The sequence below is a fragment of the Lathyrus oleraceus genome, chromosome 5 (genome assembly GCF_024323335.1).
Source record: "Lathyrus oleraceus cultivar Zhongwan6 chromosome 5, CAAS_Psat_ZW6_1.0, whole genome shotgun sequence".
Lineage (NCBI taxonomy): Eukaryota > Viridiplantae > Streptophyta > Magnoliopsida > Fabales > Fabaceae > Lathyrus > Lathyrus oleraceus.
The window spans coordinates 396,962,774-396,989,668 of NC_066583.1; the positions used below are offsets into that span (position 1 = coordinate 396,962,774).

Genomic DNA, 26,895 nt, shown 5'->3' on the forward strand with positions numbered 1-26,895 from the left:
TTTTACTCTCCATTAAGGTTTATATCAAAAGATTAATTATAACCATTTTTGTTTCTTTCACTGTTAAAAAATAGAAATCTACTTTTGAAGTACTTAGTTTTGATTAAATATTTAAAGATGTACTTGCTTATTGATAAGAGCTATAATTTGGTACTCATTAATCAAAAAGTAAAATAACATTTGGTATAATAGTAAAATGGTTAATAGTTTGACTATTATTGTTATAAATTTTCTCATCTCTTATTTTAAATTATAAAGATGCAATAATTTATAATTTTAATCCTATTGAGTTTTAATTGCTTTAAATTATTTTGTTACTTTTCTTGTTTGAATTCTTATAAACCTTTTCAGAATTGTCTATTGATTTTCACTGATCTAATAATTTTAAATTAGAGTTCCGATCATGTGCAACACAAGGGAGAGTATAAAAATATAACTTTGACAAGATTTGTGAATCAAATATATTATTAAAATATTTAATAGTTAGAATTAAATATCTTAAAGATTATACTAATTTTGTACATTTAGTGATTATTGCATATAAAAGTTCATAATTATTCCTATTATACAAATAAAAAGATAAATGAAATAATAAATTACTAATTAATCGTTACTTTAATAAACCAACATAGAAACAAAGAAGCCCCTAACAAATTACAATACAATGATATAGTACCATGCCTATAAATTAAGGCATACTGCGGAGATAAATCATTAACACATTCTACATAAAAATTATAAGCATACACATATTAAAATTATGATGATGGAGAAGAAATATGTTTCTCTTTTCATGGTTGTGATGGTTCTAGGAATGATGGTATCAAAATTTGAAGCACGTCAAATTGACGACATTACATGCCCCGAGGCTCTTTTGTCCTTGTTGCCATGTCTTCCCTTTTTGCAAGGAACTGGAGGTGCTACACCACCTAAAAACTGTTGTGATGGAGCAAATAGTTTAAATCAAAAGGCCAACACCACCCCGATTCGAAGGGATGTTTGCAATTGTCTCAAACCCGCAGCATCGAGATTTGGAGTTAAACCTGACAAATCAAAACAACTACCACAACTTTGTAACATTACTCTGTCGGTTCCTTTTGATCCTAGCATTGATTGCAACACGTAAGTAATATTTCTTCATAATACTTGATATAAAAATATGAGATGCATATTTTTTATAAGAGTTTAATGTTTGAGGTAAATATTTTTATTTTTTAAATTAAAATAAATGAAAATGTTTACGTCCTTATCGCCTAAAACATACGTCTCCTCCATGAAATCAACTATGCATAGTATTATTTGATTGAATATTTAAATAATTTTATAACCATTATTTGTTTTTTGTGCAGGGTTCAATAAATCTATTTCACGGGGACGGTGTTTATCGCAAAGATATATAAAATAATTGTATTAAGAAATTCTTAATTCCATTAGTATATGTATTTTCTCTTTTTACTTAAGTTGAAGTTGTCACTCTCGTGATGTATTTTTTAAAAATTATTTTGATTTAGTTATTCTCTTCTTCTTTTTGGCTATTGTCCAACACACCTAATAACTAGAAAAGATTAAAAAATAGTGTTAATTGTTAAAACTCATACATCCACATTTATGGTCTAATAGGTCATATACTAGCACTACAATTTTAAGCTTTTTAAGTTATTCTAGAAATTAAATCATAAAACTTGTTAACAAAGTCTCATTTAAATACGTGTTAAAAAAACTCAACCAAATAAAAAACTAATAAAATAAATTTAAACTAGGAACATATATTTTTGTAGATAAAACAACTAAATGATAGAAACTTAATAAAAAGATATTGTTTGTGTATAATATTTGTGCAATGATAATTTACATTGTTAATCAATTATATTTGTGAAACTGTTTAAACCATTTAAATTTAATATAATTACCTTTGAATTCATCTATAAGATTATTTTCGTGTTAATTTTCCCTTAATTCAAACCTATTTTTTTTATATTGAATCTATTTATTTCAAATAAAGGATATTATTATATATCTATCTTTTATGAGAAATCTTGTAGGACATAAACCAAACCTAGCAAAATAAATTTGTACATCCGGTTAGAACTACGTTTAAAATTAGTATTATCAACGACATATTATTGTAGTCCAAATATTTACCAATACGCACTATTCATTATTAACTTTTATGCGAAGGATTCCACCATCACTAGCTTGATGTTTTTGACTTAAAATTAAAATATAATTAGTTTTTTGAAGTTTTCCACTCTACATCTTATCATCCTAGTTGACTACATTTTCAAATATATTTTATAATATATATATTATTATTTTTGCATCTTAGAATATCTTTTGATGGAATTTTTTAATAATATCATCTTCAACAGTTAAATAGAAGGTGTCCACTAAATCCTACAACAGGGAATTATATTTTCTATGTTTATATATGTTTTATGAATGGTAAGATTTAGATCTACATAGTTCTTTAAGATCTGTTTTTGAACAATCATCATAAAAAAATTGAACCACTCTTAACTTCTCCAATCACATCGATAACCATTTTTTTGTTTTTAATCAAAAATTGAGTAATGTGGCTTGTTTTTGTAAGATATCTATATTGATATTTGTGATTTCAGGAACCAACATTTTGTTACTGATCTCAAGTCTAAGTGAGTCTTATTTAACTTATCCCTACATCATTTTAGTCATGTTGTTTTGACTTTTTTGTGATATATCAAATATAAATATTTTCCACAATATCATTCTCACCCGATTTCCCTCCCGACTACCTTGTTTATGATTAAAAAAATCATAAATTATTTTATAATACAACATGATTTTTTTTAATGAGATTAAGTTTATACCTCTAAACAACAATGGTGTAGATGTTATCAAGAGTTAAATATTATAAATATAACCACTTCAATAGTTTCACACGACTTAACGAGAAGATTATGAAAAAAAATATTTCTACAATGTTATTGCATGTATTCTTATACCATTTAAAACACTTAGTATTAAAAAGTAGTATATACACATATATGAAACTAATTAGAGCGTTTTAATTTTAATTTTATTTAAAAGATTTGGGTTGTTGGTCATGAAATACGAACAACGTGTGTCTTGATTATCACATGAATTCTAAACGGTGCTTAAAATAAAACAAGATAAAATAATATTAATCATAAATATGTTTGTTACATTACTTTAAATATTTTTTTGTATGTTAATTTATAATAAATTTTCTAATTTTAAATATTTTACTGAAAAAAGATAATAACTTGTTCTTTTATACAAAAAATTATCAAATAAATTATTAAATAAATATGTTTCAACCATCTATATATTTTATTTTTTTAAATCGTGATTCATTATTTTAATTCAAATAATTTCATATGAGTGTTAAATTGATTTTTTTAAAAGGTAGATAACCTATTTTTGCATGATGAATTTATTGAAACTTTAATATATTTTTCTATTTTCATTTTTATTATCATTTCATGATATTGATTTTGTATTTATTTTAAATTTCTTAATTTTTCATACAAATAATATTCCTACAAAAAGTAATAAATTTTTGAATCATATAATATATTTTTGTAAAACCTATCCTTTACAAACTAATCATTAATCAGTTAAAGATCTTAAATAGGAAATGGTTACAATATCAATCAATAATTTAATTTCCATTTAAAAACGATTAGTTTTCAAACCTTTTACATTATTTTTAACAAACTGTATATTATAATTTTATTATAAAACAAAAATAAGACTTAAGAAAAAATAAAATTGAAAATACATTACAATGCAAGCTCGATTAAATTTACTATAAAGAAATATCGACTAGATAATTTGAATAAAACAACGAAAGTAAACCACGGTCATGTAAATCATATGTTGAATCTTGGATATAAACATTTTTTTCAATGAGTAAGATCGAAAATAAATTTACATACTCTTATAAAATCGACAAAAGGTAGAAAATTTTATTAATTAAGATAAAATTAATGGTCATATGAAATCCAATATGAAGAAATTTAAATGAGTATCTCTAGGTTAAAGCAGTAAGCTTTTTCAACAAAAATAAAAATTAAATACCCATAAATAAAATAAATTATGATCATTATTTTACTCTCCATTAAGGTTTATATCAAAAGATTAATTATAACCATTTTTGTTTCTTTCACTGTTAAAAAATAGAAATCTACTTTTGAAGTACTTAGTTTTGATTAAATATTTAAAGATGTACTTGCTTATTGATAAGAGCTATAATTTGGTACTCATTAATCAAAAAGTAAAATAACATTTGGTATAATAGTAAAATGGTTAATAGTTTGACTATTATTGTTATAAATTTTCTCATCTCTTATTTTAAATTATAAAGATGCAATAATTTATAATTTTAATCCTATTGAGTTTTAATTGCTTTAAATTATTTTGTTACTTTTCTTGTTTGAATTCTTATAAACCTTTTCAGAATTGTCTATTGATTTTCACTGATCTAATAATTTTAAATTAGAGTTCCGATCATGTGCAACACAAGGGAGAGTATAAAAATATAACTTTGACAAGATTTGTGAATCAAATATATTATTAAAATATTTAATAGTTAGAATTAAATATCTTAAAGATTATACTAATTTTGTACATTTAGTGATTATTGCATATAAAAGTTCATAATTATTCCTATTATACAAATAAAAAGATAAATGAAATAATAAATTACTAATTAATCGTTACTTTAATAAACCAACATAGAAACAAAGAAGCCCCTAACAAATTACAATACAATGATATAGTACCATGCCTATAAATTAAGGCATACTGCGGAGATAAATCATTAACACATTCTACATAAAAATTATAAGCATACACATATTAAAATTATGATGATGGAGAAGAAATATGTTTCTCTTTTCATGGTTGTGATGGTTCTAGGAATGATGGTATCAAAATTTGAAGCTCGTCAAGTTGACGACATTACATGCCCCGAGGCTCTTTTGTGCTACACCACCTAAAAACTGTTGTGATGGAGCAAATAGTTTAAATCAAAAGGCCAACACCACCCCGATTCGAAGGGATGTTTGCAATTGTCTCAAACCCGCAGCATCGAGATTTGGAGTTAAACCTGACAAATCAAAACAACTACCACAACTTTGTAACATTACTCTGTCGGTTCCTTTTGATCCTAGCATTGATTGCAACACGTAAGTAATATTTCTTCATAATACTTGATATAAAAATATGAGATGCATATTTTTTATAAGAGTTTAATGTTTGAGGTAAATATTTTTATTTTTTAAATTAAAATAAATGAAAATGTTTACGTCCTTATCGCCTAAAACATACGTCTCCTCCATGAAATCAACTATGCATAGTATTATTTGATTGAATATTTAAATAATTTTATAACCATTATTTGTTTTTTGTGCAGGGTTCAATAAATCTATTTCACGGGGACGGTGTTTATCGCAAAGATATATAAAATAATTGTATTAAGAAATTCTTAATTCCATTAGTATATGTATTTTCTCTTTTTACTTAAGTTGAAGTTGTCACTCTCGTGATGTATTTTTTAAAAATTATTTTGATTTAGTTATTCTCTTCTTCTTTTTGGCTATTGTCCAACACACCTAATAACTAGAAAAGATTAAAAAATAGTGTTAATTGTTAAAACTCATACATCCACATTTATGGTCTAATAGGTCATATACTAGCACTACAATTTTAAGCTTTTTAAGTTATTCTAGAAATTAAATCATAAAACTTGTTAACAAAGTCTCATTTAAATACGTGTTAAAAAAACTCAACCAAATAAAAAACTAATAAAATAAATTTAAACTAGGAACATATATTTTTGTAGATAAAACAACTAAATGATAGAAACTTAATAAAAAGATATTGTTTGTGTATAATATTTGTGCAATGATAATTTACATTGTTAATCAATTATATTTGTGAAACTGTTTAAACCATTTAAATTTAATATAATTACCTTTGAATTCATCTATAAGATTATTTTCGTGTTAATTTTCCCTTAATTCAAACCTATTTTTTTTTATATTGAATCTATTTATTTCAAATAAAGGATATTATTATATATCTATCTTTTATGAGAAATCTTGTAGGACATAAACCAAACCTAGCAAAATAAATTTGTACATCCGGTTAGAACTACGTTTAAAATTAGTATTATCAACGACATATTATTGTAGTCCAAATATTTACCAATACGCACTATTCATTATTAACTTTTATGCGAAGGATTCCACCATCACTAGCTTGATGTTTTTGACTTAAAATTAAAATATAATTAGTTTTTTGAAGTTTTCCACTCTACATCTTATCATCCTAGTTGACTACATTTTCAAATATATTTTATAATATATATATTATTATTTTTGCATCTTAGAATATCTTTTGATGGAATTTTTTAATAATATCATCTTCAACAGTTAAATAGAAGGTGTCCACTAAATCCTACAACAGGGAATTATATTTTCTATGTTTATATATGTTTTATGAATGGTAAGATTTAGATCTACATAGTTCTTTAAGATCTGTTTTTGAACAATCATCATAAAAAAATTGAACCACTCTTAACTTCTCCAATCACATCGATAACCATTTTTTTGTTTTTAATCAAAAATTGAGTAATGTGGCTTGTTTTTGTAAGATATCTATATTGATATTTGTGATTTCAGGAACCAACATTTTGTTACTGATCTCAAGTCTAAGTGAGTCTTATTTAACTTATCCCTCCATCATTTTAGTCATGTTGTTTTGACTTTTTTGTGATATATCAAATATAAATATTTTCCACAATATCATTCTCACCCGATTTCCCTCCCGACTACCTTGTTTATGATTAAAAAAATCATAAATTATTTTATAATACAACATGATTTTTTTTAATGAGATTAAGTTTATACCTCTAAACAACAATGGTGTAGATGTTATCAAGAGTTAAATATTATAAATATAACCACTTCAATAGTTTCACACGACTTAACGAGAAGATTATGAAAAAAAATATTTCTACAATGTTATTGCATGTATTCTTATACCATTTAAAACACTTAGTATTAAAAAGTAGTATATACACATATATGAAACTAATTAGAGCGTTTTAATTTTAATTTTATTTAAAAGATTTGGGTTGTTGGTCATGAAATACGAACAAAGTGTGTCTTGATTATCACATGAATTCTAAACAGTGCTTAAAATAAAACAAGATAAAATAATATTAATCATAAATATGTTTGTTACATTACTTTAAATATATTTTTTATGTTAATTTATAATGAATTTTCTAATTTTAAATATTTTACTGAAAAAAGATAATAACTTGTTCTTTTATACAAAAAATTATCAAATAAATTATTAAATAAATATGTTTCAACCATCTATATATTTTATTTTTTTAAATCGTGATTCATTATTTTAATTCAAATAATTTCATATGAGTGTTAAATTGATTTTTTTAAAAGGTAGATAACCTATTTTTGCATGATGAATTTATTGAAACTTTAATATATTTTTCTATTTTCATTTTTATTATCATTTCATGATATTGATTTTGTATTTATTTTAAATTTCTTAATTTTTCATACAAATAATATTCCTACAAAAAGTAATAAATTTTTGAATCATATAATATATTTTTGTAAAACCTATCCTTTACAAACTAATCATTAATCAGTTAAAGATCTTAAATAGGAAATGGTTACAATATCAATCAATAATTTAATTTCCATTTAAAAACGATTAGTTTTCAAACCTTTTACATTATTTTTAACAAACTGTATATTATAATTTTATTATAAAACAAAAATAAGACTTAAGAAAAAATAAAATTGAAAATACATTACAATGCAAGCTCGATTAAATTTACTATAAAGAAATATCGACTAGATAATTTGAATAAAACAACGAAAGTAAACCACGGTCATGTAAATCATATGTTGAATCTTGGATATAAACATTTTTTTCAATGAGTAAGATCGAAAATAAATTTACATACTCTTATAAAATCGACAAAAGGTAGAAAATTTTATTAATTAAGATAAAATTAATGGTCATATGAAATCCAATATGAAGAAATTTAAATGAGTATCTCTAGGTTAAAGCAGTAAGCTTTTTCAACAAAAATAAAAATTAAATACCCATAAATAAAATAAATTATGATCATTATTTTACTCTCCATTAAGGTTTATATCAAAAGATTAATTATAACCATTTTTGTTTCTTTCACTGTTAAAAAATAGAAATCTACTTTTGAAGTACTTAGTTTTGATTAAATATTTAAAGATGTACTTGCTTATTGATAAGAGCTATAATTTGGTACTCATTAATCAAAAAGTAAAATAACATTTGGTATAATAGTAAAATGGTTAATAGTTTGACTATTATTGTTATAAATTTTCTCATCTCTTATTTTAAATTATAAAGATGCAATAATTTATAATTTTAATCCTATTGAGTTTTAATTGCTTTAAATTATTTTGTTACTTTTCTTGTTTGAATTCTTATAAACCTTTTCAGAATTGTCTATTGATTTTCACTGATCTAATAATTTTAAATTAGAGTTCCGATCATGTGCAACACAAGGGAGAGTATAAAAATAAAACTTTGACAAGATTTGTGAATCAAATATATTATTAAAATATTTAATAGTTAGAATTAAATATCTTAAAGATTATACTAATTTTGTACATTTAGTGATTATTGCATATAAAAGTTCATAATTATTCCTATTATACAAATAAAAAGATAAATGAAATAATAAATTACTAATTAATCGTTACTTTAATAAACCAACATAGAAACAAAGAAGCCCCTAACAAATTACAATACAATGATATAGTACCATGCCTATAAATTAAGGCATACTGCGGAGATAAATCATTAACACATTCTACATAAAAATTATAAGCATACACATATTAAAATTATGATGATGGAGAAGAAATATGTTTCTCTTTTCATGGTTGTGATGGTTCTAGGAATGATGGTATCAAAATTTGAAGCACGTCAAATTGACGACATTACATGCCCCGAGGCTCTTTTGTCCTTGTTGCCATGTCTTCCCTTTTTGCAAGGAACTGGAGGTGCTACACCACCTAAAAACTGTTGTGATGGAGCAAATAGTTTAAATCAAAAGGCCAACACCACCCCGATTCGAAGGGATGTTTGCAATTGTCTCAAACCCGCAGCATCGAGATTTGGAGTTAAACCTGACAAATCAAAACAACTACCACAACTTTGTAACATTACTCTGTCGGTTCCTTTTGATCCTAGCATTGATTGCAACACGTAAGTAATATTTCTTCATAATACTTGATATAAAAATATGAGATGCATATTTTTTATAAGAGTTTAATGTTTGAGGTAAATATTTTTATTTTTTAAATTAAAATAAATGAAAATGTTTACGTCCTTATCGCCTAAAACATACGTCTCCTCCATGAAATCAACTATGCATAGTATTATTTGATTGAATATTTAAATAATTTTATAACCATTATTTGTTTTTTGTGCAGGGTTCAATAAATCTATTTCACGGGGACGGTGTTTATCGCAAAGATATATAAAATAATTGTATTAAGAAATTCTTAATTCCATTAGTATATGTATTTTCTCTTTTTACTTAAGTTGAAGTTGTCACTCTCGTGATGTATTTTTTAAAAATTATTTTGATTTAGTTATTCTCTTCTTCTTTTTGGCTATTGTCCAACACACCTAATAACTAGAAAAGATTAAAAAATAGTGTTAATTGTTAAAACTCATACATCCACATTTATGGTCTAATAGGTCATATACTAGCACTACAATTTTAAGCTTTTTAAGTTATTCTAGAAATTAAATCATAAAACTTGTTAACAAAGTCTCATTTAAATACGTGTTAAAAAAACTCAACCAAATAAAAAACTAATAAAATAAATTTAAACTAGGAACATATATTTTTGTAGATAAAACAACTAAATGATAGAAACTTAATAAAAAGATATTGTTTGTGTATAATATTTGTGCAATGATAATTTACATTGTTAATCAATTATATTTGTGAAACTGTTTAAACCATTTAAATTTAATATAATTACCTTTGAATTCATCTATAAGATTATTTTCGTGTTAATTTTCCCTTAATTCAAACCTATTTTTTTTATATTGAATCTATTTATTTCAAATAAAGGATATTATTATATATCTATCTTTTATGAGAAATCTTGTAGGACATAAACCAAACCTAGCAAAATAAATTTGTACATCCGGTTAGAACTACGTTTAAAATTAGTATTATCAACGACATATTATTGTAGTCCAAATATTTACCAATACGCACTATTCATTATTAACTTTTATGCGAAGGATTCCACCATCACTAGCTTGATGTTTTTGACTTAAAATTAAAATATAATTAGTTTTTTGAAGTTTTCCACTCTACATCTTATCATCCTAGTTGACTACATTTTCAAATATATTTTATAATATATATATTATTATTTTTGCATCTTAGAATATCTTTTGATGGAATTTTTTAATAATATTATCTTCAACAGTTAAATAGAAGGTGTCCACTAAATCCTACAACAGGGAATTATATTTTCTATGTTTATATATGTTTTATGAATGGTAAGATTTAGATCTACATAGTTCTTTAAGATCTGTTTTTGAACAATCATCATAAAAAAATTGAACCACTCTTAACTTCTCCAATCACATCGATAACCATTTTTTTGTTTTTAATCAAAAATTGAGTAATGTGGCTTGTTTTTGTAAGATATCTATATTGATATTTGTGATTTCAGGAACCAACATTTTGTTACTGATCTCAAGTCTAAGTGAGTCTTATTTAACTTATCCCTCCATCATTTTAGTCATGTTGTTTTGACTTTTTTGTGATATATCAAATATAAATATTTTCCACAATATCATTCTCACCCGATTTCCCTCCCGACTACCTTGTTTATGATTAAAAAAATCATAAATTATTTTATAATACAACATGATTTTTTTTAATGAGATTAAGTTTATACCTCTAAACAACAATGGTGTAGATGTTATCAAGAGTTAAATATTATAAATATAACCACTTCAATAGTTTCACACGACTTAACGAGAAGATTATGAAAAAAAATATTTCTACAATGTTATTGCATGTATTCTTATACCATTTAAAACACTTAGTATTAAAAAGTAGTATATACACATATATGAAACTAATTAGAGCGTTTTAATTTTAATTTTATTTAAAAGATTTGGGTTGTTGGTCATGAAATACGAACAATGTGTGTCTTGATTATCACATGAATTCTAAACAGTGCTTAAAATAAAACAAGATAAAATAATATTAATCATAAATATGTTTGTTACATTACTTTAAATATTTTTTTTGTATGTTAATTTATAATAAATTTTCTAATTTTAAATATTTTACTGAAAAAAGATAATAACTTGTTCTTTTATACAAAAAATTATCAAATAAATTATTAAATAAATATGTTTCAACCATCTATATATTTTATTTTTTTAAATCGTGATTCATTATTTTAATTCAAATAATTTCATATGAGTGTTAAATTGATTTTTTTAAAAGGTAGATAACCTATTTTTGCATGATGAATTTATTGAAACTTTAATATATTTTTCTATTTTCATTTTTATTATCATTTCATGATATTGATTTTGTATTTATTTTAAATTTCTTAATTTTTCATACAAATAATATTCCTACAAAAAGTAATAAATTTTTGAATCATATAATATATTTTTGTAAAACCTATCCTTTACAAACTAATCATTAATCAGTTAAAGATCTTAAATAGGAAATGGTTACAATATCAATCAATAATTTAATTTCCATTTAAAAACGATTAGTTTTCAAACCTTTTACATTATTTTTAACAAACTGTATATTATAATTTTATTATAAAACAAAAATAAGACTTAAGAAAAATAAAATTGAAAATACATTACAATGCAAGCTCGATTAAATTTACTATAAAGAAATATCGACTAGATAATTTGAATAAAACAACGAAAGTAAACCACGGTCATGTAAATCATATGTTGAATCTTGGATATAAACATTTTTTTCAATGAGTAAGATCGAAAATAAATTTACATACTCTTATAAAATCGACAAAAGGTAGAAAATTTTATTAATTAAGATAAAATTAATGGTCATATGAAATCCAATATGAAGAAATTTAAATGAGTATCTCTAGGTTAAAGCAGTAAGCTTTTTCAACAAAAATAAAAATTAAATACCCATAAATAAAATAAATTATGATCATTATTTTACTCTCCATTAAGGTTTATATCAAAAGATTAATTATAACCATTTTTGTTTCTTTCACTGTTAAAAAATAGAAATCTACTTTTGAAGTACTTAGTTTTGATTAAATATTTAAAGATGTACTTGCTTATTGATAAGAGCTATAATTTGGTACTCATTAATCAAAAAGTAAAATAACATTTGGTATAATAGTAAAATGGTTAATAGTTTGACTATTATTGTTATAAATTTTCTCATCTCTTATTTTAAATTATAAAGATGCAATAATTTATAATTTTAATCCTATTGAGTTTTAATTGCTTTAAATTATTTTGTTACTTTTCTTGTTTGAATTCTTATAAACCTTTTCAGAATTGTCTATTGATTTTCACTGATCTAATAATTTTAAATTAGAGTTCCGATCATGTGCAACACAAGGGAGAGTATAAAAATAAACTTTGACAAGATTTGTGAATCAAATATATTATTAAAATATTTAATAGTTAGAATTAAATATCTTAAAGATTATACTAATTTTGTACATTTAGTGATTATTGCATATAAAAGTTCATAATTATTCCTATTATACAAATAAAAAGATAAATGAAATAATAAATTACTAATTAATCGTTACTTTAATAAACCAACATAGAAACAAAGAAGCCCCTAACAAATTACAATACAATGATATAGTACCATGCCTATAAATTAAGGCATACTGCGGAGATAAATCATTAACACATTCTACATAAAAATTATAAGCATACACATATTAAAATTATGATGATGGAGAAGAAATATGTTTCTCTTTTCATGGTTGTGGTGGTTCTAGGAATGATGGTATCAAAATTTGAAGCACGTCAAATTGACGACATTACATGCCCCGAGGCTCTTTTGTCCTTGTTGCCATGTCTTCCCTTTTTGCAAGGAACTGGAGGTGCTACACCACCTAAAAACTGTTGTGATGGAGCAAATAGTTTAAATCAAAAGGCCAACACCACCCCGATTCGAAGGGATGTTTGCAATTGTCTCAAACCCGCAGCATCGAGATTTGGAGTTAAACCTGACAAATCAAAACAACTACCACAACTTTGTAACATTACTCTGTCGGTTCCTTTTGATCCTAGCATTGATTGCAACACGTAAGTAATATTTCTTCATAATACTTGATATAAAAATATGAGATGCATATTTTTTATAAGAGTTTAATGTTTGAGGTAAATATTTTTATTTTTTAAATTAAAATAAATGAAAATGTTTACGTCCTTATCGCCTAAAACATACGTCTCCTCCATGAAATCAACTATGCATAGTATTATTTGATTGAATATTTAAATAATTTTATAACCATTATTTGTTTTTTGTGCAGGGTTCAATAAATCTATTTCACGGGGACGGTGTTTATCGCAAAGATATATAAAATAATTGTATTAAGAAATTCTTAATTCCATTAGTATATGTATTTTCTCTTTTTACTTAAGTTGAAGTTGTCACTCTCGTGATGTATTTTTTAAAAATTATTTTGATTTAGTTATTCTCTTCTTCTTTTTGGCTATTGTCCAACACACCTAATAACTAGAAAAGATTAAAAAATAGTGTTAATTGTTAAAACTCATACATCCACATTTATGGTCTAATAGGTCATATACTAGCACTACAATTTTAAGCTTTTTAAGTTATTCTAGAAATTAAATCATAAAACTTGTTAACAAAGTCTCATTTAAATACGTGTTAAAAAAACTCAACCAAATAAAAAACTAATAAAATAAATTTAAACTAGGAACATATATTTTTGTAGATAAAACAACTAAATGATAGAAACTTAATAAAAAGATATTGTTTGTGTATAATATTTGTGCAATGATAATTTACATTGTTAATCAATTATATTTGTGAAACTGTTTAAACCATTTAAATTTAATATAATTACCTTTGAATTCATCTATAAGATTATTTTCGTGTTAATTTTCCCTTAATTCAAACCTATTTTTTTTATATTGAATCTATTTATTTCAAATAAAGGATATTATTATATATCTATCTTTTATGAGAAATCTTGTAGGACATAAACCAAACCTAGCAAAATAAATTTGTACATCCGGTTAGAACTACGTTTAAAATTAGTATTATCAACGACATATTATTGTAGTCCAAATATTTACCAATACGCACTATTCATTATTAACTTTTATGCGAAGGATTCCACCATCACTAGCTTGATGTTTTTGACTTAAAATTAAAATATAATTAGTTTTTTGAAGTTTTCCACTCTACATCTTATCATCCTAGTTGACTACATTTTCAAATATATTTTATAATATATATATTATTTTTTGCATCTTAGAATATCTTTTGATGGAATTTTTTAATAATATGATCTTCAACAGTTAAATAGAAGGTGTCCACTAAATCCTACAACAGGGAATTATATTTTCTATGTTTATATATGTTTTATGAATGGTAAGATTTAGATCTACATAGTTCTTTAAGATCTGTTTTTGAACAATCATCATAAAAAAATTGAACCACTCTTAACTTCTCCAATCACATCGATAACCATTTTTTTGTTTTTAATCAAAAATTGAGTAATGTGGCTTGTTTTTGTAAGATATCTATATTGATATTTGTGATTTCAGGAACCAACATTTTGTTACTGATCTCAAGTCTAAGTGAGTCTTATTTAACTTATCCCTCCATCATTTTAGTCATGTTGTTTTGACTTTTTCGTGATATATCAAATATAAATATTTTCCACAATATCATTCTCACCCGATTTCCCTCCCGACTACCTTGTTTATGATTAAAAAAATCATAAATTATTTTATAATACAACATGATTTTTTTAATGAGATTAAGTTTATACCTCTAAACAACAATGGTGTAGATGTTATCAAGAGTTAAATATTATAAATATAACCACTTCAATAGTTTCACACGACTTAACGAGAAGATTATGAAAAAAAATATTTCTACAATGTTATTGCATGTATTCTTATACCATTTAAAACACTTAGTATTAAAAAGTAGTATATACACATATATGAAACTAATTAGAGCGTTTTAATTTTAATTTTATTTAAAAGATTTGGGTTGTTGGTCATGAAATACGAACAAAGTGTGTCTTGATTATCACATGAATTCTAAACAGTGCTTAAAATAAAACAAGATAAAATAATATTAATCATAAATATGTTTGTTACATTACTTTAAATATATTTTTTATGTTAATTTATAATAATTTTCTAATTTTAAATATTTTACTGAAAAAAGATAATAACTTGTTCTTTTATACAAAAAATTATCAAATAAATTATTAAATAAATATGTTTCAACCATCTATATATTTTATTTTTTTAAATCGTGATTCATTATTTTAATTCAAATAATTTCATATGAGTGTTAAATTGATTTTTTTAAAAGGTAGATAACCTATTTTTGCATGATGAATTTATTGAAACTTTAATATATTTTTCTATTTTCATTTTTATTATCATTTCATGATATTGATTTTGTATTTATTTTAAATTTCTTAATTTTTCATACAAATAATATTCCTACAAAAAGTAATAAATTTTTGAATCATATAATATATTTTTGTAAAACCTATCCTTTACAAACTAATCATTAATCAGTTAAAGATCTTAAATAGGAAATGGTTACAATATCAATCAATAATTTAATTTCCATTTAAAAACGATTAGTTTTCAAACCTTTTACATTATTTTTAACAAACTGTATATTATAATTTTATTATAAAACAAAAATAAGACTTAAGAAAAATAAAATTGAAAATACATTACAATGCAAGCTCGATTAAATTTACTATAAAGAAATATCGACTAGATAATTTGAATAAAACAACGAAAGTAAACCACGGTCATGTAAATCATATGTTGAATCTTGGATATAAACATTTTTTTCAATGAGTAAGATCGAAAATAAATTTACATACTCTTATAAAATCGACAAAAGGTAGAAAATTTTATTAATTAAGATAAAATTAATGGTCATATGAAATCCAATATGAAGAAATTTAAATGAGTATCTCTAGGTTAAAGCAGTAAGCTTTTTCAACAAAAATAAAAATTAAATACCCATAAATAAAATAAATTATGATCATTATTTTACTCTCCATTAAGGTTTATATCAAAAGATTAATTATAACCATTTTTGTTTCTTTCACTGTTAAAAAATAGAAATCTACTTTTGAAGTACTTAGTTTTGATTAAATATTTAAAGATGTACTTGCTTATTGATAAGAGCTATAATTTGGTACTCATTAATCAAAAAGTAAAATAACATTTGGTATAATAGTAAAATGGTTAATAGTTTGACTATTATTGTTATAAATTTTCTCATCTCTTATTTTAAATTATAAAGATGCAATAATTTATAATTTTAATCCTATTGAGTTTTAATTGCTTTAAATTATTTTGTTACTTTTCTTGTTTGAATTCTTATAAACCTTTTCAGAATTGTCTATTGATTTTCACTGATCTAATAATTTTAAATTAGAGTTCCGATCATGTGCAACACAAGGGAGAGTATAAAAATAAAACTTTGACAAGATTTGTGAATCAAATATATTATTAAAATATTTAATAGTTAGAATTAAATATCTTAAAGATTATACTAATTTTGTACATTTAGTGATTATTGCATATAAAAGTTCATAATTATTCCTATTATACAAATAAAAAGATAAATGAAATAATAAATTACTAATTAATCGTTACTTTAATAAACCAACATAGAAACAAAGAAGCCCCTAACAAATTACAATACAATGATATAGTACCATGCCTATAAATTAAGGCATACTGCGGAGATAAATCATTAACACATTCTACATAAAAATTATAAGCATACACATATTAAAATTATGATGATGGAGAAGAAATATGTTTCTCTTTTCATGGTTGTGGTGGTTCTAGGAATGATGGTATCAAAATTTGAAGCACGTCAAATTGACGACATTACATGCCCCGAGGCTCTTTTGTCCTTGTTGCCATGTCTTCCCTTTTTGCAAGGAACTGGAGGTGCTACACCACCTAAAAACTGTTGTGATGGAGCAAATAGTTTAAATCAAAAGGCCAACACCACCCCGATTCGAAGGGATGTTTGCAATTGTCTCAAACCCGCAGCATCGAGATTTGGAGTTAAACCTGACAAATCAAAACAACTACCACAACTTTGTAACATTACTCTGTCGGTTCCTTTTGATCCTAGCATTGATTGCAACACGTAAGTAATATTTCTTCATAATACTTGATATAAAAATATGAGATGCATATTTTTTATAAGAGTTTAATGTTTGAGGTAAATATTTTTATTTTTTAAATTAAAATAAATGAAAATGTTTACGTCCTTATCGCCTAAAACATACGTCTCCTCCATGAAATCAACTATGCATAGTATTATTTGATTGAATATTTAAATAATTTTATAACCATTATTTGTTTTTTGTGCAGGGTTCAATAAATCTATTTCACGGGGACGGTGTTTATCGCAAAGATATATAAAATAATTGTATTAAGAAATTCTTAATTCCATTAGTATATGTATTTTCTCTTTTTACTTAAGTTGAAGTTGTCACTCTCGTGATGTATTTTTTAAAAATTATTTTGATTTAGTTATTCTCTTCTTCTTTTTGGCTATTGTCCAACACACCTAATAACTAGAAAAGATTAAAAAATAGTGTTAATTGTTAAAACTCATACATCCACATTTATGGTCTAATAGGTCATATACTAGCACTACAATTTTAAGCTTTTTAAGTTATTCTAGAAATTAAATCATAAAACTTGTTAACAAAGTCTCATTTAAATACGTGTTAAAAAAACTCAACCAAATAAAAAACTAATAAAATAAATTTAAACTAGGAACATATATTTTTGTAGATAAAACAACTAAATGATAGAAACTTAATAAAAAGATATTGTTTGTGTATAATATTTGTGCAATGATAATTTACATTGTTAATCAATTATATTTGTGAAACTGTTTAAACCATTTAAATTTAATATAATTACCTTTGAATTCATCTATAAGATTATTTTCGTGTTAATTTTCCCTTAATTCAAACCTATTTTTTTTTATATTGAATCTATTTATTTCAAATAAAGGATATTATTATATATCTATCTTTTATGAGAAATCTTGTAGGACATAAACCAAACCTAGCAAAATAAATTTGTACATCCGGTTAGAACTACGTTTAAAATTAGTATTATCAACGACATATTATTGTAGTCCAAATATTTACCAATACGCACTATTCATTATTAACTTTTATGCGAAGGATTCCACCATCACTAGCTTGATGTTTTTGACTTAAAATTAAAATATAATTAGTTTTTTGAAGTTTTCCACTCTACATCTTATCATCCTAGTTGACTACATTTTCAAATATATTTTATAATATATATTTATTATTTTTGCATCTTAGAATATCTTTTGATGGAATTTTTTAATAATATCATCTTCAACAGTTAAATAGAAGGTGTCCACTAAATCCTACAACAGGGAATTATATTTTCTATGTTTATATATGTTTTATGAATGGTAAGATTTAGATCTACATAGTTCTTTAAGATCTGTTTTTGAACAATCATCATAAAAAAATTGAACCACTCTTAACTTCTCCAATCACATCGATAACCATTTTTTTGTTTTTAATCAAAAATTGAGTAATGTGGCTTGTTTTTGTAAGATATCTATATTGATATTTGTGATTTCAGGAACCAACATTTTGTTACTGATCTCAAGTCTAAGTGAGTCTTATTTAACTTATCCCTTCATTTTAGTCATGTTGTTTTGACTTATTTTGAAATATTAAATATTTTCCACAATATCATTCTCACCCGATTTCCCTCCCGACTACCTTGTTTATGATTAAAAAAATCATAAATTATTTTATAATACAACATGATTTTTTTTAATGAGATTAAGTTTATACCTCTAAACAACAATGGTGTAGATGTTATCAAGAGTTAAATATTATAAATATAACCACTTCAATAGTTTCACACGACTTAACGAGAAGATTATGAAAAAAAATATTTCTACAATGTTATTGCATGTATTCTTATACCATTTAAAACACTTAGTATTAAAAAGTAGTATATACACATATATGAAACTAATTAGAGCGTTTTAATTTTAATTTTATTTAAAAGATTTGGGTTGTTGGTCATGAAATACGAACAAGTGTGTCTTGATTATCACATGAATTCTAAACAGTGCTTAAAATAAAACAAGATAAAATAATATTAATCATAAATATGTTTGTTACATTACTTTAAATATTTTTTTTATGTTAATTTATAATAAATTTTCTAATTTTAAATATTTTACTGAAAAAAGATAATAACTTGTTCTTTTATACAAAAAATTATCAAATAAATTATTAAATAAATATGTTTCAACCATCTATATATTTTATTTTTTTAAATCGTGATTCATTATTTTAATTCAAATAATTTCATATGAGTGTTAAATTGATTTTTTTAAAAGGTAGATAACCTATTTTTGCATGATGAATTTATTGAAACTTTAATATATTTTTCTATTTTCATTTTTATTATCATTTCATGATATTGATTTTGTATTTATTTTAAATTTCTTAATTTTTCATACAAATAATATTCCTACAAAAAGTAATAAATTTTTGAATCATATAATATATTTTTGTAAAACCTATCCTTTACAAACTAATCATTAATCAGTTAAAGATCTTAAATAGGAAATGGTTACAATATCAATCAATAATTTAATTTCCATTTAAAAACGATTAGTTTTCAAACCTTTTACATTATTTTTAACAAACTGTATATTATAATTTTATTATAAAACAAAAATAAGACTTAAGAAAAATAAAATTGAAAATACATTACAATGCAAGCTCGATTAAATTTACTATAAAGAAATATCGACTAGATAATTTGAATAAAACAACGAAAGTAAACCACGGTCATGTAAATCATATGTTGAATCTTGGATATAAACATTTTTTTCAATGAGTAAGATCGAAAATAAATTTACATACTCTTATAAAATCGACAAAAGGTAGAAAATTTTATTAATTAAGATAAAATTAATGGTCATATGAAATCCAATATGAAGAAATTTAAATGAGTATCTCTAGGTTAAAGCAGTAAGCTTTTTCAACAAAAATAAAAATTAAATACCCATAAATAAAATAAATTATGATCATTATTTTACTCTCCATTAAGGTTTATATCAAAAGATTAATTATAACCATTTTTGTTTCTTTCACTGTTAAAAAATAGAAATCTACTTTTGAAGTACTTAGTTTTGATTAAATATTTAAAGATGTACTTGCTTATTGATAAGAGCTATAATTTGGTACTCATTAATCAAAAAGTAAAATAACATTTGGTATAATAGTAAAATGGTTAATAGTTTGACTATTATTGTTATAAATTTTCTCATCTCTTATTTTAAATTATAAAGATGCAATAATTTATAATTTTAATCCTATTGAGTTTTAATTGCTTTAAATTATTTTGTTACTTTTCTTGTTTGAATTCTTATAAACCTTTTCAGAATTGTCTATTAATTTTCACTGATCTAATAATTTTAAATTAGAGTTCCGATCATGTGCAACACAAGGGAGAGTATAAAAATAAACTTTGACAAGATTTGTGAATCAAATATATTATTAAAATATTTAATAGTTAGAATTAAATATCTTAAAGATTATACTAATTTTGTACATTTAGTGATTATTGCATATAAAAGTTCATAATTATTCCTATTATACAAATAAAAAGATAAATGAAATAATAAATTACTAATTAATCGTTACTTTAATAAACCAACATAGAAACAAAGAAGCCCCTAACAAATTACAATACAATGATATAGTACCATGCCTATAAATTAAGGCATACTGCGGAGATAAATCATTAACACATTCTACATAAAAATTATAAGCATACACATATTAAAATTATGATGATGGAGAAGAAATATGTTTCTCTTTTCATGGTTGTGGTGGTTCTAGGAATGATGGTATCAAAATTTGAAGCACGTCAAATTGACGACATTACATGCCCCGAGGCTCTTTTGTCCTTGTTGCCATGTCTTCCCTTTTTGCAAGGAACTGGAGGTGCTACACCACCTAAAAACTGTTGTGATGGAGCAAATAGTTTAAATCAAAAGGCCAACACCACCCCGATTCGAAGGGATGTTTGCAATTGTCTCAAACCCGCAGCATCGAGATTTGGAGTTAAACCTGACAAATCAAAACAACTACCACAACTTTGTAACATTACTCTGTCGGTTCCTTTTGATCCTAGCATTGATTGCAACACGTAAGTAATATTTCTTCATAATACTTGATATAAAAATATGAGATGCATATTTTTTATAAGAGTTTAATGTTTGAGGTAAATATTTTTATTTTTTAAATTAAAATAAATGAAAATGTTTACGTCCTTATCGCCTAAAACATACGTCTCCTCCATGAAATCAACTATGCATAGTATTATTTGATTGAATATTTAAATAATTTTATAACCATTATTTGTTTTTTGTGCAGGGTTCAATAAATCTATTTCACGGGGACGGTGTTTATCGCAAAGATATATAAAATAATTGTATTAAGAAATTCTTAATTCCATTAGTATATGTATTTTCTCTTTTTACTTAAGTTGAAGTTGTCACTCTCGTGATGTATTTTTTAAAATTATTTTGATTTAGTTATTCTCTTCTTCTTTTTGGCTATTGTCCAACACACCTAATAACTAGAAAAGATTAAAAAATAGTGTTAATTGTTAAAACTCATACATCCACATTTATGGTCTAATAGGTCATATACTAGCACTACAATTTTAAGCTTTTTAAGTTATTCTAGAAATTAAATCATAAAACTTGTTAACAAAGTCTCATTTAAATACGTGTTAAAAAAACTCAACCAAATAAAAAACTAATAAAATAAATTTAAACTAGGAACATATATTTTTGTAGATAAAACAACTAAATGATAGAAACTTAATAAAAAGATATTGTTTGTGTATAATATTTGTGCAATGATAATTTACATTGTTAATCAATTATATTTGTGAAACTGTTTAAACCATTTAAATTTAATATAATTACCTTTGAATTCATCTATAAGATTATTTTCGTGTTAATTTTCCCTTAATTCAAACCTATTTTTTTTTATATTGAATCTATTTATTTCAAATAAAGGATATTATTATATATCTATCTTTTATGAGAAATCTTGTAGGACATAAACCAAACCTAGCAAAATAAATTTGTACATCCGGTTAGAACTACGTTTAAAATTAGTATTATCAACGACATATTATTGTAGTCCAAATATTTACCAATACGCACTATTCATTATTAACTTTTATGCGAAGGATTCCACCATCACTAGCTTGATGTTTTTGACTTAAAATTAAAATATAATTAGTTTTTTGAAGTTTTCCACTCTACATCTTATCATCCTAGTTGACTACATTTTCAAATATATTTTATAATATATATATTATTATTTTTGCATCTTAGAATATCTTTTGATGGAATTTTTTAATAATATCATCTTCAACAGTTAAATAGAAGGTGTCCACTAAATCCTACAACAGGGAATTATATTTTCTATGTTTATATATGTTTTATGAATGGTAAGATTTAGATCTACATAGTTCTTTAAGATCTGTTTTTGAACAATCATCATAAAAAAATTGAACCACTCTTAACTTCTCCAATCACATCGATAACCATTTTTTTGTTTTTAATCAAAAATTGAGTAATGTGGCTTGTTTTTGTAAGATATCTATATTGATATTTGTGATTTCAGGAACCAACATTTTGTTACTGATCTCAAGTCTAAGTGAGTCTTATTTAACTTATCCCTCCATCATTTTAGTCATGTTGTTTTGACTTTTTTGTGATATATCAAATATAAATATTTTCCACAATATCATTCTCACCCGATTTCCCTCCCGACTACCTTGTTTATGATTAAAAAAATCATAAATTATTTTATAATACAACATGATTTTTTTTAATGAGATTAAGTTTATACCTCTAAACAACAATGGTGTAGATGTTATCAAGAGTTAAATATTATAAATATAACCACTTCAATAGTTTCACACGACTTAACGAGAAGATTATGAAAAAAATATTTCTACAATGTTATTGCATGTATTCTTATACCATTTAAAACACTTAGTATTAAAAAGTAGTATATACACATATATGAAACTAATTAGAGCGTTTTAATTTTAATTTTATTTAAAAGATTTGGGTTGTTGGTCATGAAATACGAACAATGTGTGTCTTGATTATCACATGAATTCTAAACAGTGCTTAAAATAAAACAAGATAAAATAATATTAATCATAAATATGTTTGTTACATTACTTTAAATATATTTTTTATGTTAATTTATAATAAATTTTCTAATTTTAAATATTTTACTGAAAAAAGATAATAACTTGTTCTTTTATACAAAAAATTATCAAATAAATTATTAAATAAATATGTTTCAACCATCTATATATTTTATTTTTTTAAATCGTGATTCATTATTTTAATTCAAATAATTTCATATGAGTGTTAAATTGATTTTTTTAAAAGGTAGATAACCTATTTTTGCATGATGAATTTATTGAAACTTTAATATATTTTTCTATTTTCATTTTTATTATCATTTCATGATATTGATTTTGTATTTATTTTAAATTTCTTAATTTTTCATACAAATAATATTCCTACAAAAAGTAATAAATTTTTGAATCATATAATATATTTTTGTAAAACCTATCCTTTACAAACTAATCATTAATCAGTTAAAGATCTTAAATAGGAAATGGTTACAATATCAATCAATAATTTAATTTCCATTTAAAAACGATTAGTTTTCAAACCTTTTACATTATTTTTAACAAACTGTATATTATAATTTTATTATAAAACAAAAATAAGACTTAAGAAAAAATAAAATTGAAAATACATTACAATGCAAGCTCGATTAAATTTACTATAAAGAAATATCGACTAGATAATTTGAATAAAACAACGAAAGTAAACCACGGTCATGTAAATCATATGTTGAATCTTGGATATAAACATTTTTTTCAATGAGTAAGATCGAAAATAAATTTACATACTCTTATAAAATCGACAAAAGGTAGAAAATTTATTAATTAAGATAAAATTAATGGTCATATGAAATCCAATATGAAGAAATTTAAATGAGTATCTCTAGGTTAAAGCAGTAAGCTTTTTCAACAAAAATAAAAATTAAATACCCATAAATAAAATAAATTATGATCATTATTTTACTCTCCATTAAGGTTTATATCAAAAGATTAATTATAACCATTTTTGTTTCTTTCACTGTTAAAAAATAGAAATCTACTTTTGAAGTACTTAGTTTTGATTAAATATTTAAAGATGTACTTGCTTATTGATAAGAGCTATAATTTGGTACTCATTAATCAAAAAGTAAAATAACATTTGGTATAATAGTAAAATGGTTAATAGTTTGACTATTATTGTTATAAATTTTCTTATCTCTTATTTTAAATTATAAAGATGCAATAATTTATAATTTTAATCCTATTGAGTTTTAATTGCTTTAAATTATTTTGTTACTTTTCTTGTTTGAATTCTTATAAACCTTTTCAGAATTGTCTATTAATTTTCACTGATCTAATAATTTTAAATTAGAGTTCCGATCATGTGCAACACAAGGGAGAGTATAAAAATAAAACTTTGACAAGATTTGTGAATCAAATATATTATTAAAATATTTAATAGTTAGAATTAAATATCTTAAAATTATACTAATTTTGTACATTTAGTGATTATTGCATATAAAAGTTCATAATTATTCCTATTATACAAATAAAAAGATAAATGAAATAATAAATTACTAATTAATCGTTACTTTAATAAACCAACATAGAAACAAAGAAGCCCCTAACAAATTACAATACAATGATATAGTACCATGCCTATAAATTAAGGCATACTGCGGAGATAAATCATTAACACATTCTACATAAAATTATAAGCATACACATATTAAAATTATGATGATGGAGAAGAAATATGTTTCTCTTTTCATGGTTGTGGTGGTTCTAGGAATGATGGTATCAAAATTTGAAGCACGTCAAATTGACGACATTACATGCCCCGAGGCTCTTTTGTCCTTGTTGCCATGTCTTCCCTTTTTGCAAGGAACTGGTAGTGCTACACCACCTAAAAACTGTTGTGATGGAGCAAATAGTTTAAATCAAAAGGCCAACACCACCCCGATTCGAAGGGATGTTTGCAATTGTCTCAAACCCGCAGCATCGAGATTTGGAGTTAAACTTGACAAATCAAAACAACTACCACAACTTTGTAACATTACTCTGTCGGTTCCTTTTGATCCTAGCATTGATTGCAACACGTAAGTAATATTTCTTCATAATACTTGATATAAAAATATGAGATGCATATTTTTTATAAGAGTTTAATGTTTGAGGTAAATATTTTTATTTTTTAAATTAAAATAAATGAAAATGTTTACGTCCTTATCGCCTAAAACATACGTCTCCTCCATGAAATCAACTATGCATAGTATTAATTGATTGAATATTTAAATAATTTTATCACCATTATTTGTTTTTTGTGCAGGGTTCAATAAATCTATTTCACGGGGACGGTGTTTATCGCAAAGATATATAAAATAATTGTATTAAGAAATTCTTAATTCCATTAGTATATGTATTTTCTCTTTTTACTTAAGTTGAAGTTGTCACTCTCGTAATGTATTTTTTAAAAATTATTTTGATTTAGTTATTCTCTTCTTCTTTTTGGCTATCACTACAAGAAAAACTCCCCCCTGCACATGATTATCACGTGGCAAAGGTGAAAATCACTTCACTAGTCAAAAATAGCGACGTGTTGATTCCGTCGCTGGAACGCGTGTGGCAACTTTTTGTGACGTGATAAACACTCGCTAATTTGCCAAAGGCAAATCACGTCGCAACATTGTGAATTAACTTCCTTCTGCGCTTAAACTTTGCCACGTGATATTCATGACACAACTTTGCCACATGAATATCACGTCACAACATTTGAAATGGATGGTATGTTGCCACATGAAAATCACGTGGCAAATTACCCACGTGATTTACACTTCACACTTAAAAACAAAATTAAATAAAAGATAAAATATATTGTTATTATAAATTATATTATTAATAAAAGATAAATAATTAATAAATAATAAAATATAGAATAATTAATAATTAAGTGAAATATTTTTAAATTAAAATTACACATATGAAAATGTATTATAAAAATAGCAAAGTAATTATTTATACAAAAATTAATATTTAAAACTAAATAATATACACATCAAATTCGTCGTCATCTTCATCGTCTTCACTTGTTCTTTGATTTTGATTTCTACTCATGGACTGCATAAATTGTCTCATTTGCTCCTCCATATCGTGTTGTCTTTTTTTCATTTCCTCTAATTCGGCCCTTTAACGCCGCCTCACGCTCCGCCGTCTCTCGTCTAGCCTCTGTTAGAGCCAGTTGCCTCACCGTTTCCCATCATTTCAGGTGTCAATTGTGTTGGACGGACGTTCCTT

General features: G+C 23.9%; 6 protein-coding genes across 6 annotated transcripts; all 6 read left to right on the forward strand.

Moving 5' to 3' along the window:
• The first annotated feature begins 766 nt into the window (after window positions 1-766).
• On the forward strand, window positions 767-1,359 carry LOC127080996 (non-specific lipid-transfer protein 1-like). Its single transcript, XM_051021282.1, has 2 exons — window positions 767-1,122; window positions 1,350-1,359. The coding sequence occupies exons 1-2, from the start codon at window positions 767-769 to the stop codon at window positions 1,357-1,359; spliced, it is 366 nt and encodes a 121-aa protein (XP_050877239.1).
• Window positions 1,360-8,941: 7,582 nt separating this feature from the next.
• LOC127080997 (non-specific lipid-transfer protein 1-like) lies at window positions 8,942-9,534 on the forward strand. Its single transcript, XM_051021283.1, has 2 exons — window positions 8,942-9,297; window positions 9,525-9,534. The coding sequence occupies exons 1-2, from the start codon at window positions 8,942-8,944 to the stop codon at window positions 9,532-9,534; spliced, it is 366 nt and encodes a 121-aa protein (XP_050877240.1).
• Window positions 9,535-13,048: 3,514 nt separating this feature from the next.
• On the forward strand, window positions 13,049-13,641 carry LOC127080998 (non-specific lipid-transfer protein 1-like). Its single transcript, XM_051021284.1, has 2 exons — window positions 13,049-13,404; window positions 13,632-13,641. Exons 1-2 carry the CDS (start codon window positions 13,049-13,051, stop codon window positions 13,639-13,641), a joined length of 366 nt encoding a protein of 121 aa, XP_050877241.1.
• A 3,509-nt stretch (window positions 13,642-17,150) lies between these two features.
• LOC127080999 (non-specific lipid-transfer protein 1-like) lies at window positions 17,151-17,743 on the forward strand. Its single transcript, XM_051021285.1, has 2 exons — window positions 17,151-17,506; window positions 17,734-17,743. Exons 1-2 carry the CDS (start codon window positions 17,151-17,153, stop codon window positions 17,741-17,743), a joined length of 366 nt encoding a protein of 121 aa, XP_050877242.1.
• A 3,501-nt stretch (window positions 17,744-21,244) lies between these two features.
• LOC127081001 (non-specific lipid-transfer protein 1-like) lies at window positions 21,245-21,837 on the forward strand. The gene is made up of 2 exons (XM_051021286.1): window positions 21,245-21,600; window positions 21,828-21,837. The coding sequence occupies exons 1-2, from the start codon at window positions 21,245-21,247 to the stop codon at window positions 21,835-21,837; spliced, it is 366 nt and encodes a 121-aa protein (XP_050877243.1).
• A 3,510-nt stretch (window positions 21,838-25,347) lies between these two features.
• On the forward strand, window positions 25,348-25,940 carry LOC127081002 (non-specific lipid-transfer protein-like). Its single transcript, XM_051021287.1, has 2 exons — window positions 25,348-25,703; window positions 25,931-25,940. Exons 1-2 carry the CDS (start codon window positions 25,348-25,350, stop codon window positions 25,938-25,940), a joined length of 366 nt encoding a protein of 121 aa, XP_050877244.1.
• Window positions 25,941-26,895: the final 955 nt, after the last annotated feature.

Excerpts from the sequence above, each read along its gene's own strand:
- LOC127080999 (XM_051021285.1), top strand. The coding sequence starts at position 17,151 with ATGGAGAAGAAATATGTTTCTCTTTTCATGGTTGTGGTGGTTCTAGGA.
- LOC127080996 (XM_051021282.1), top strand. The coding sequence starts at position 767 with ATGGAGAAGAAATATGTTTCTCTTTTCATGGTTGTGATGGTTCTAGGA.
- LOC127080997 (XM_051021283.1), top strand. The coding sequence starts at position 8,942 with ATGGAGAAGAAATATGTTTCTCTTTTCATGGTTGTGATGGTTCTAGGA.
- LOC127081002 (XM_051021287.1), top strand. The coding sequence starts at position 25,348 with ATGGAGAAGAAATATGTTTCTCTTTTCATGGTTGTGGTGGTTCTAGGA.
- LOC127081001 (XM_051021286.1), top strand. The coding sequence starts at position 21,245 with ATGGAGAAGAAATATGTTTCTCTTTTCATGGTTGTGGTGGTTCTAGGA.
- LOC127080998 (XM_051021284.1), top strand. The coding sequence starts at position 13,049 with ATGGAGAAGAAATATGTTTCTCTTTTCATGGTTGTGGTGGTTCTAGGA.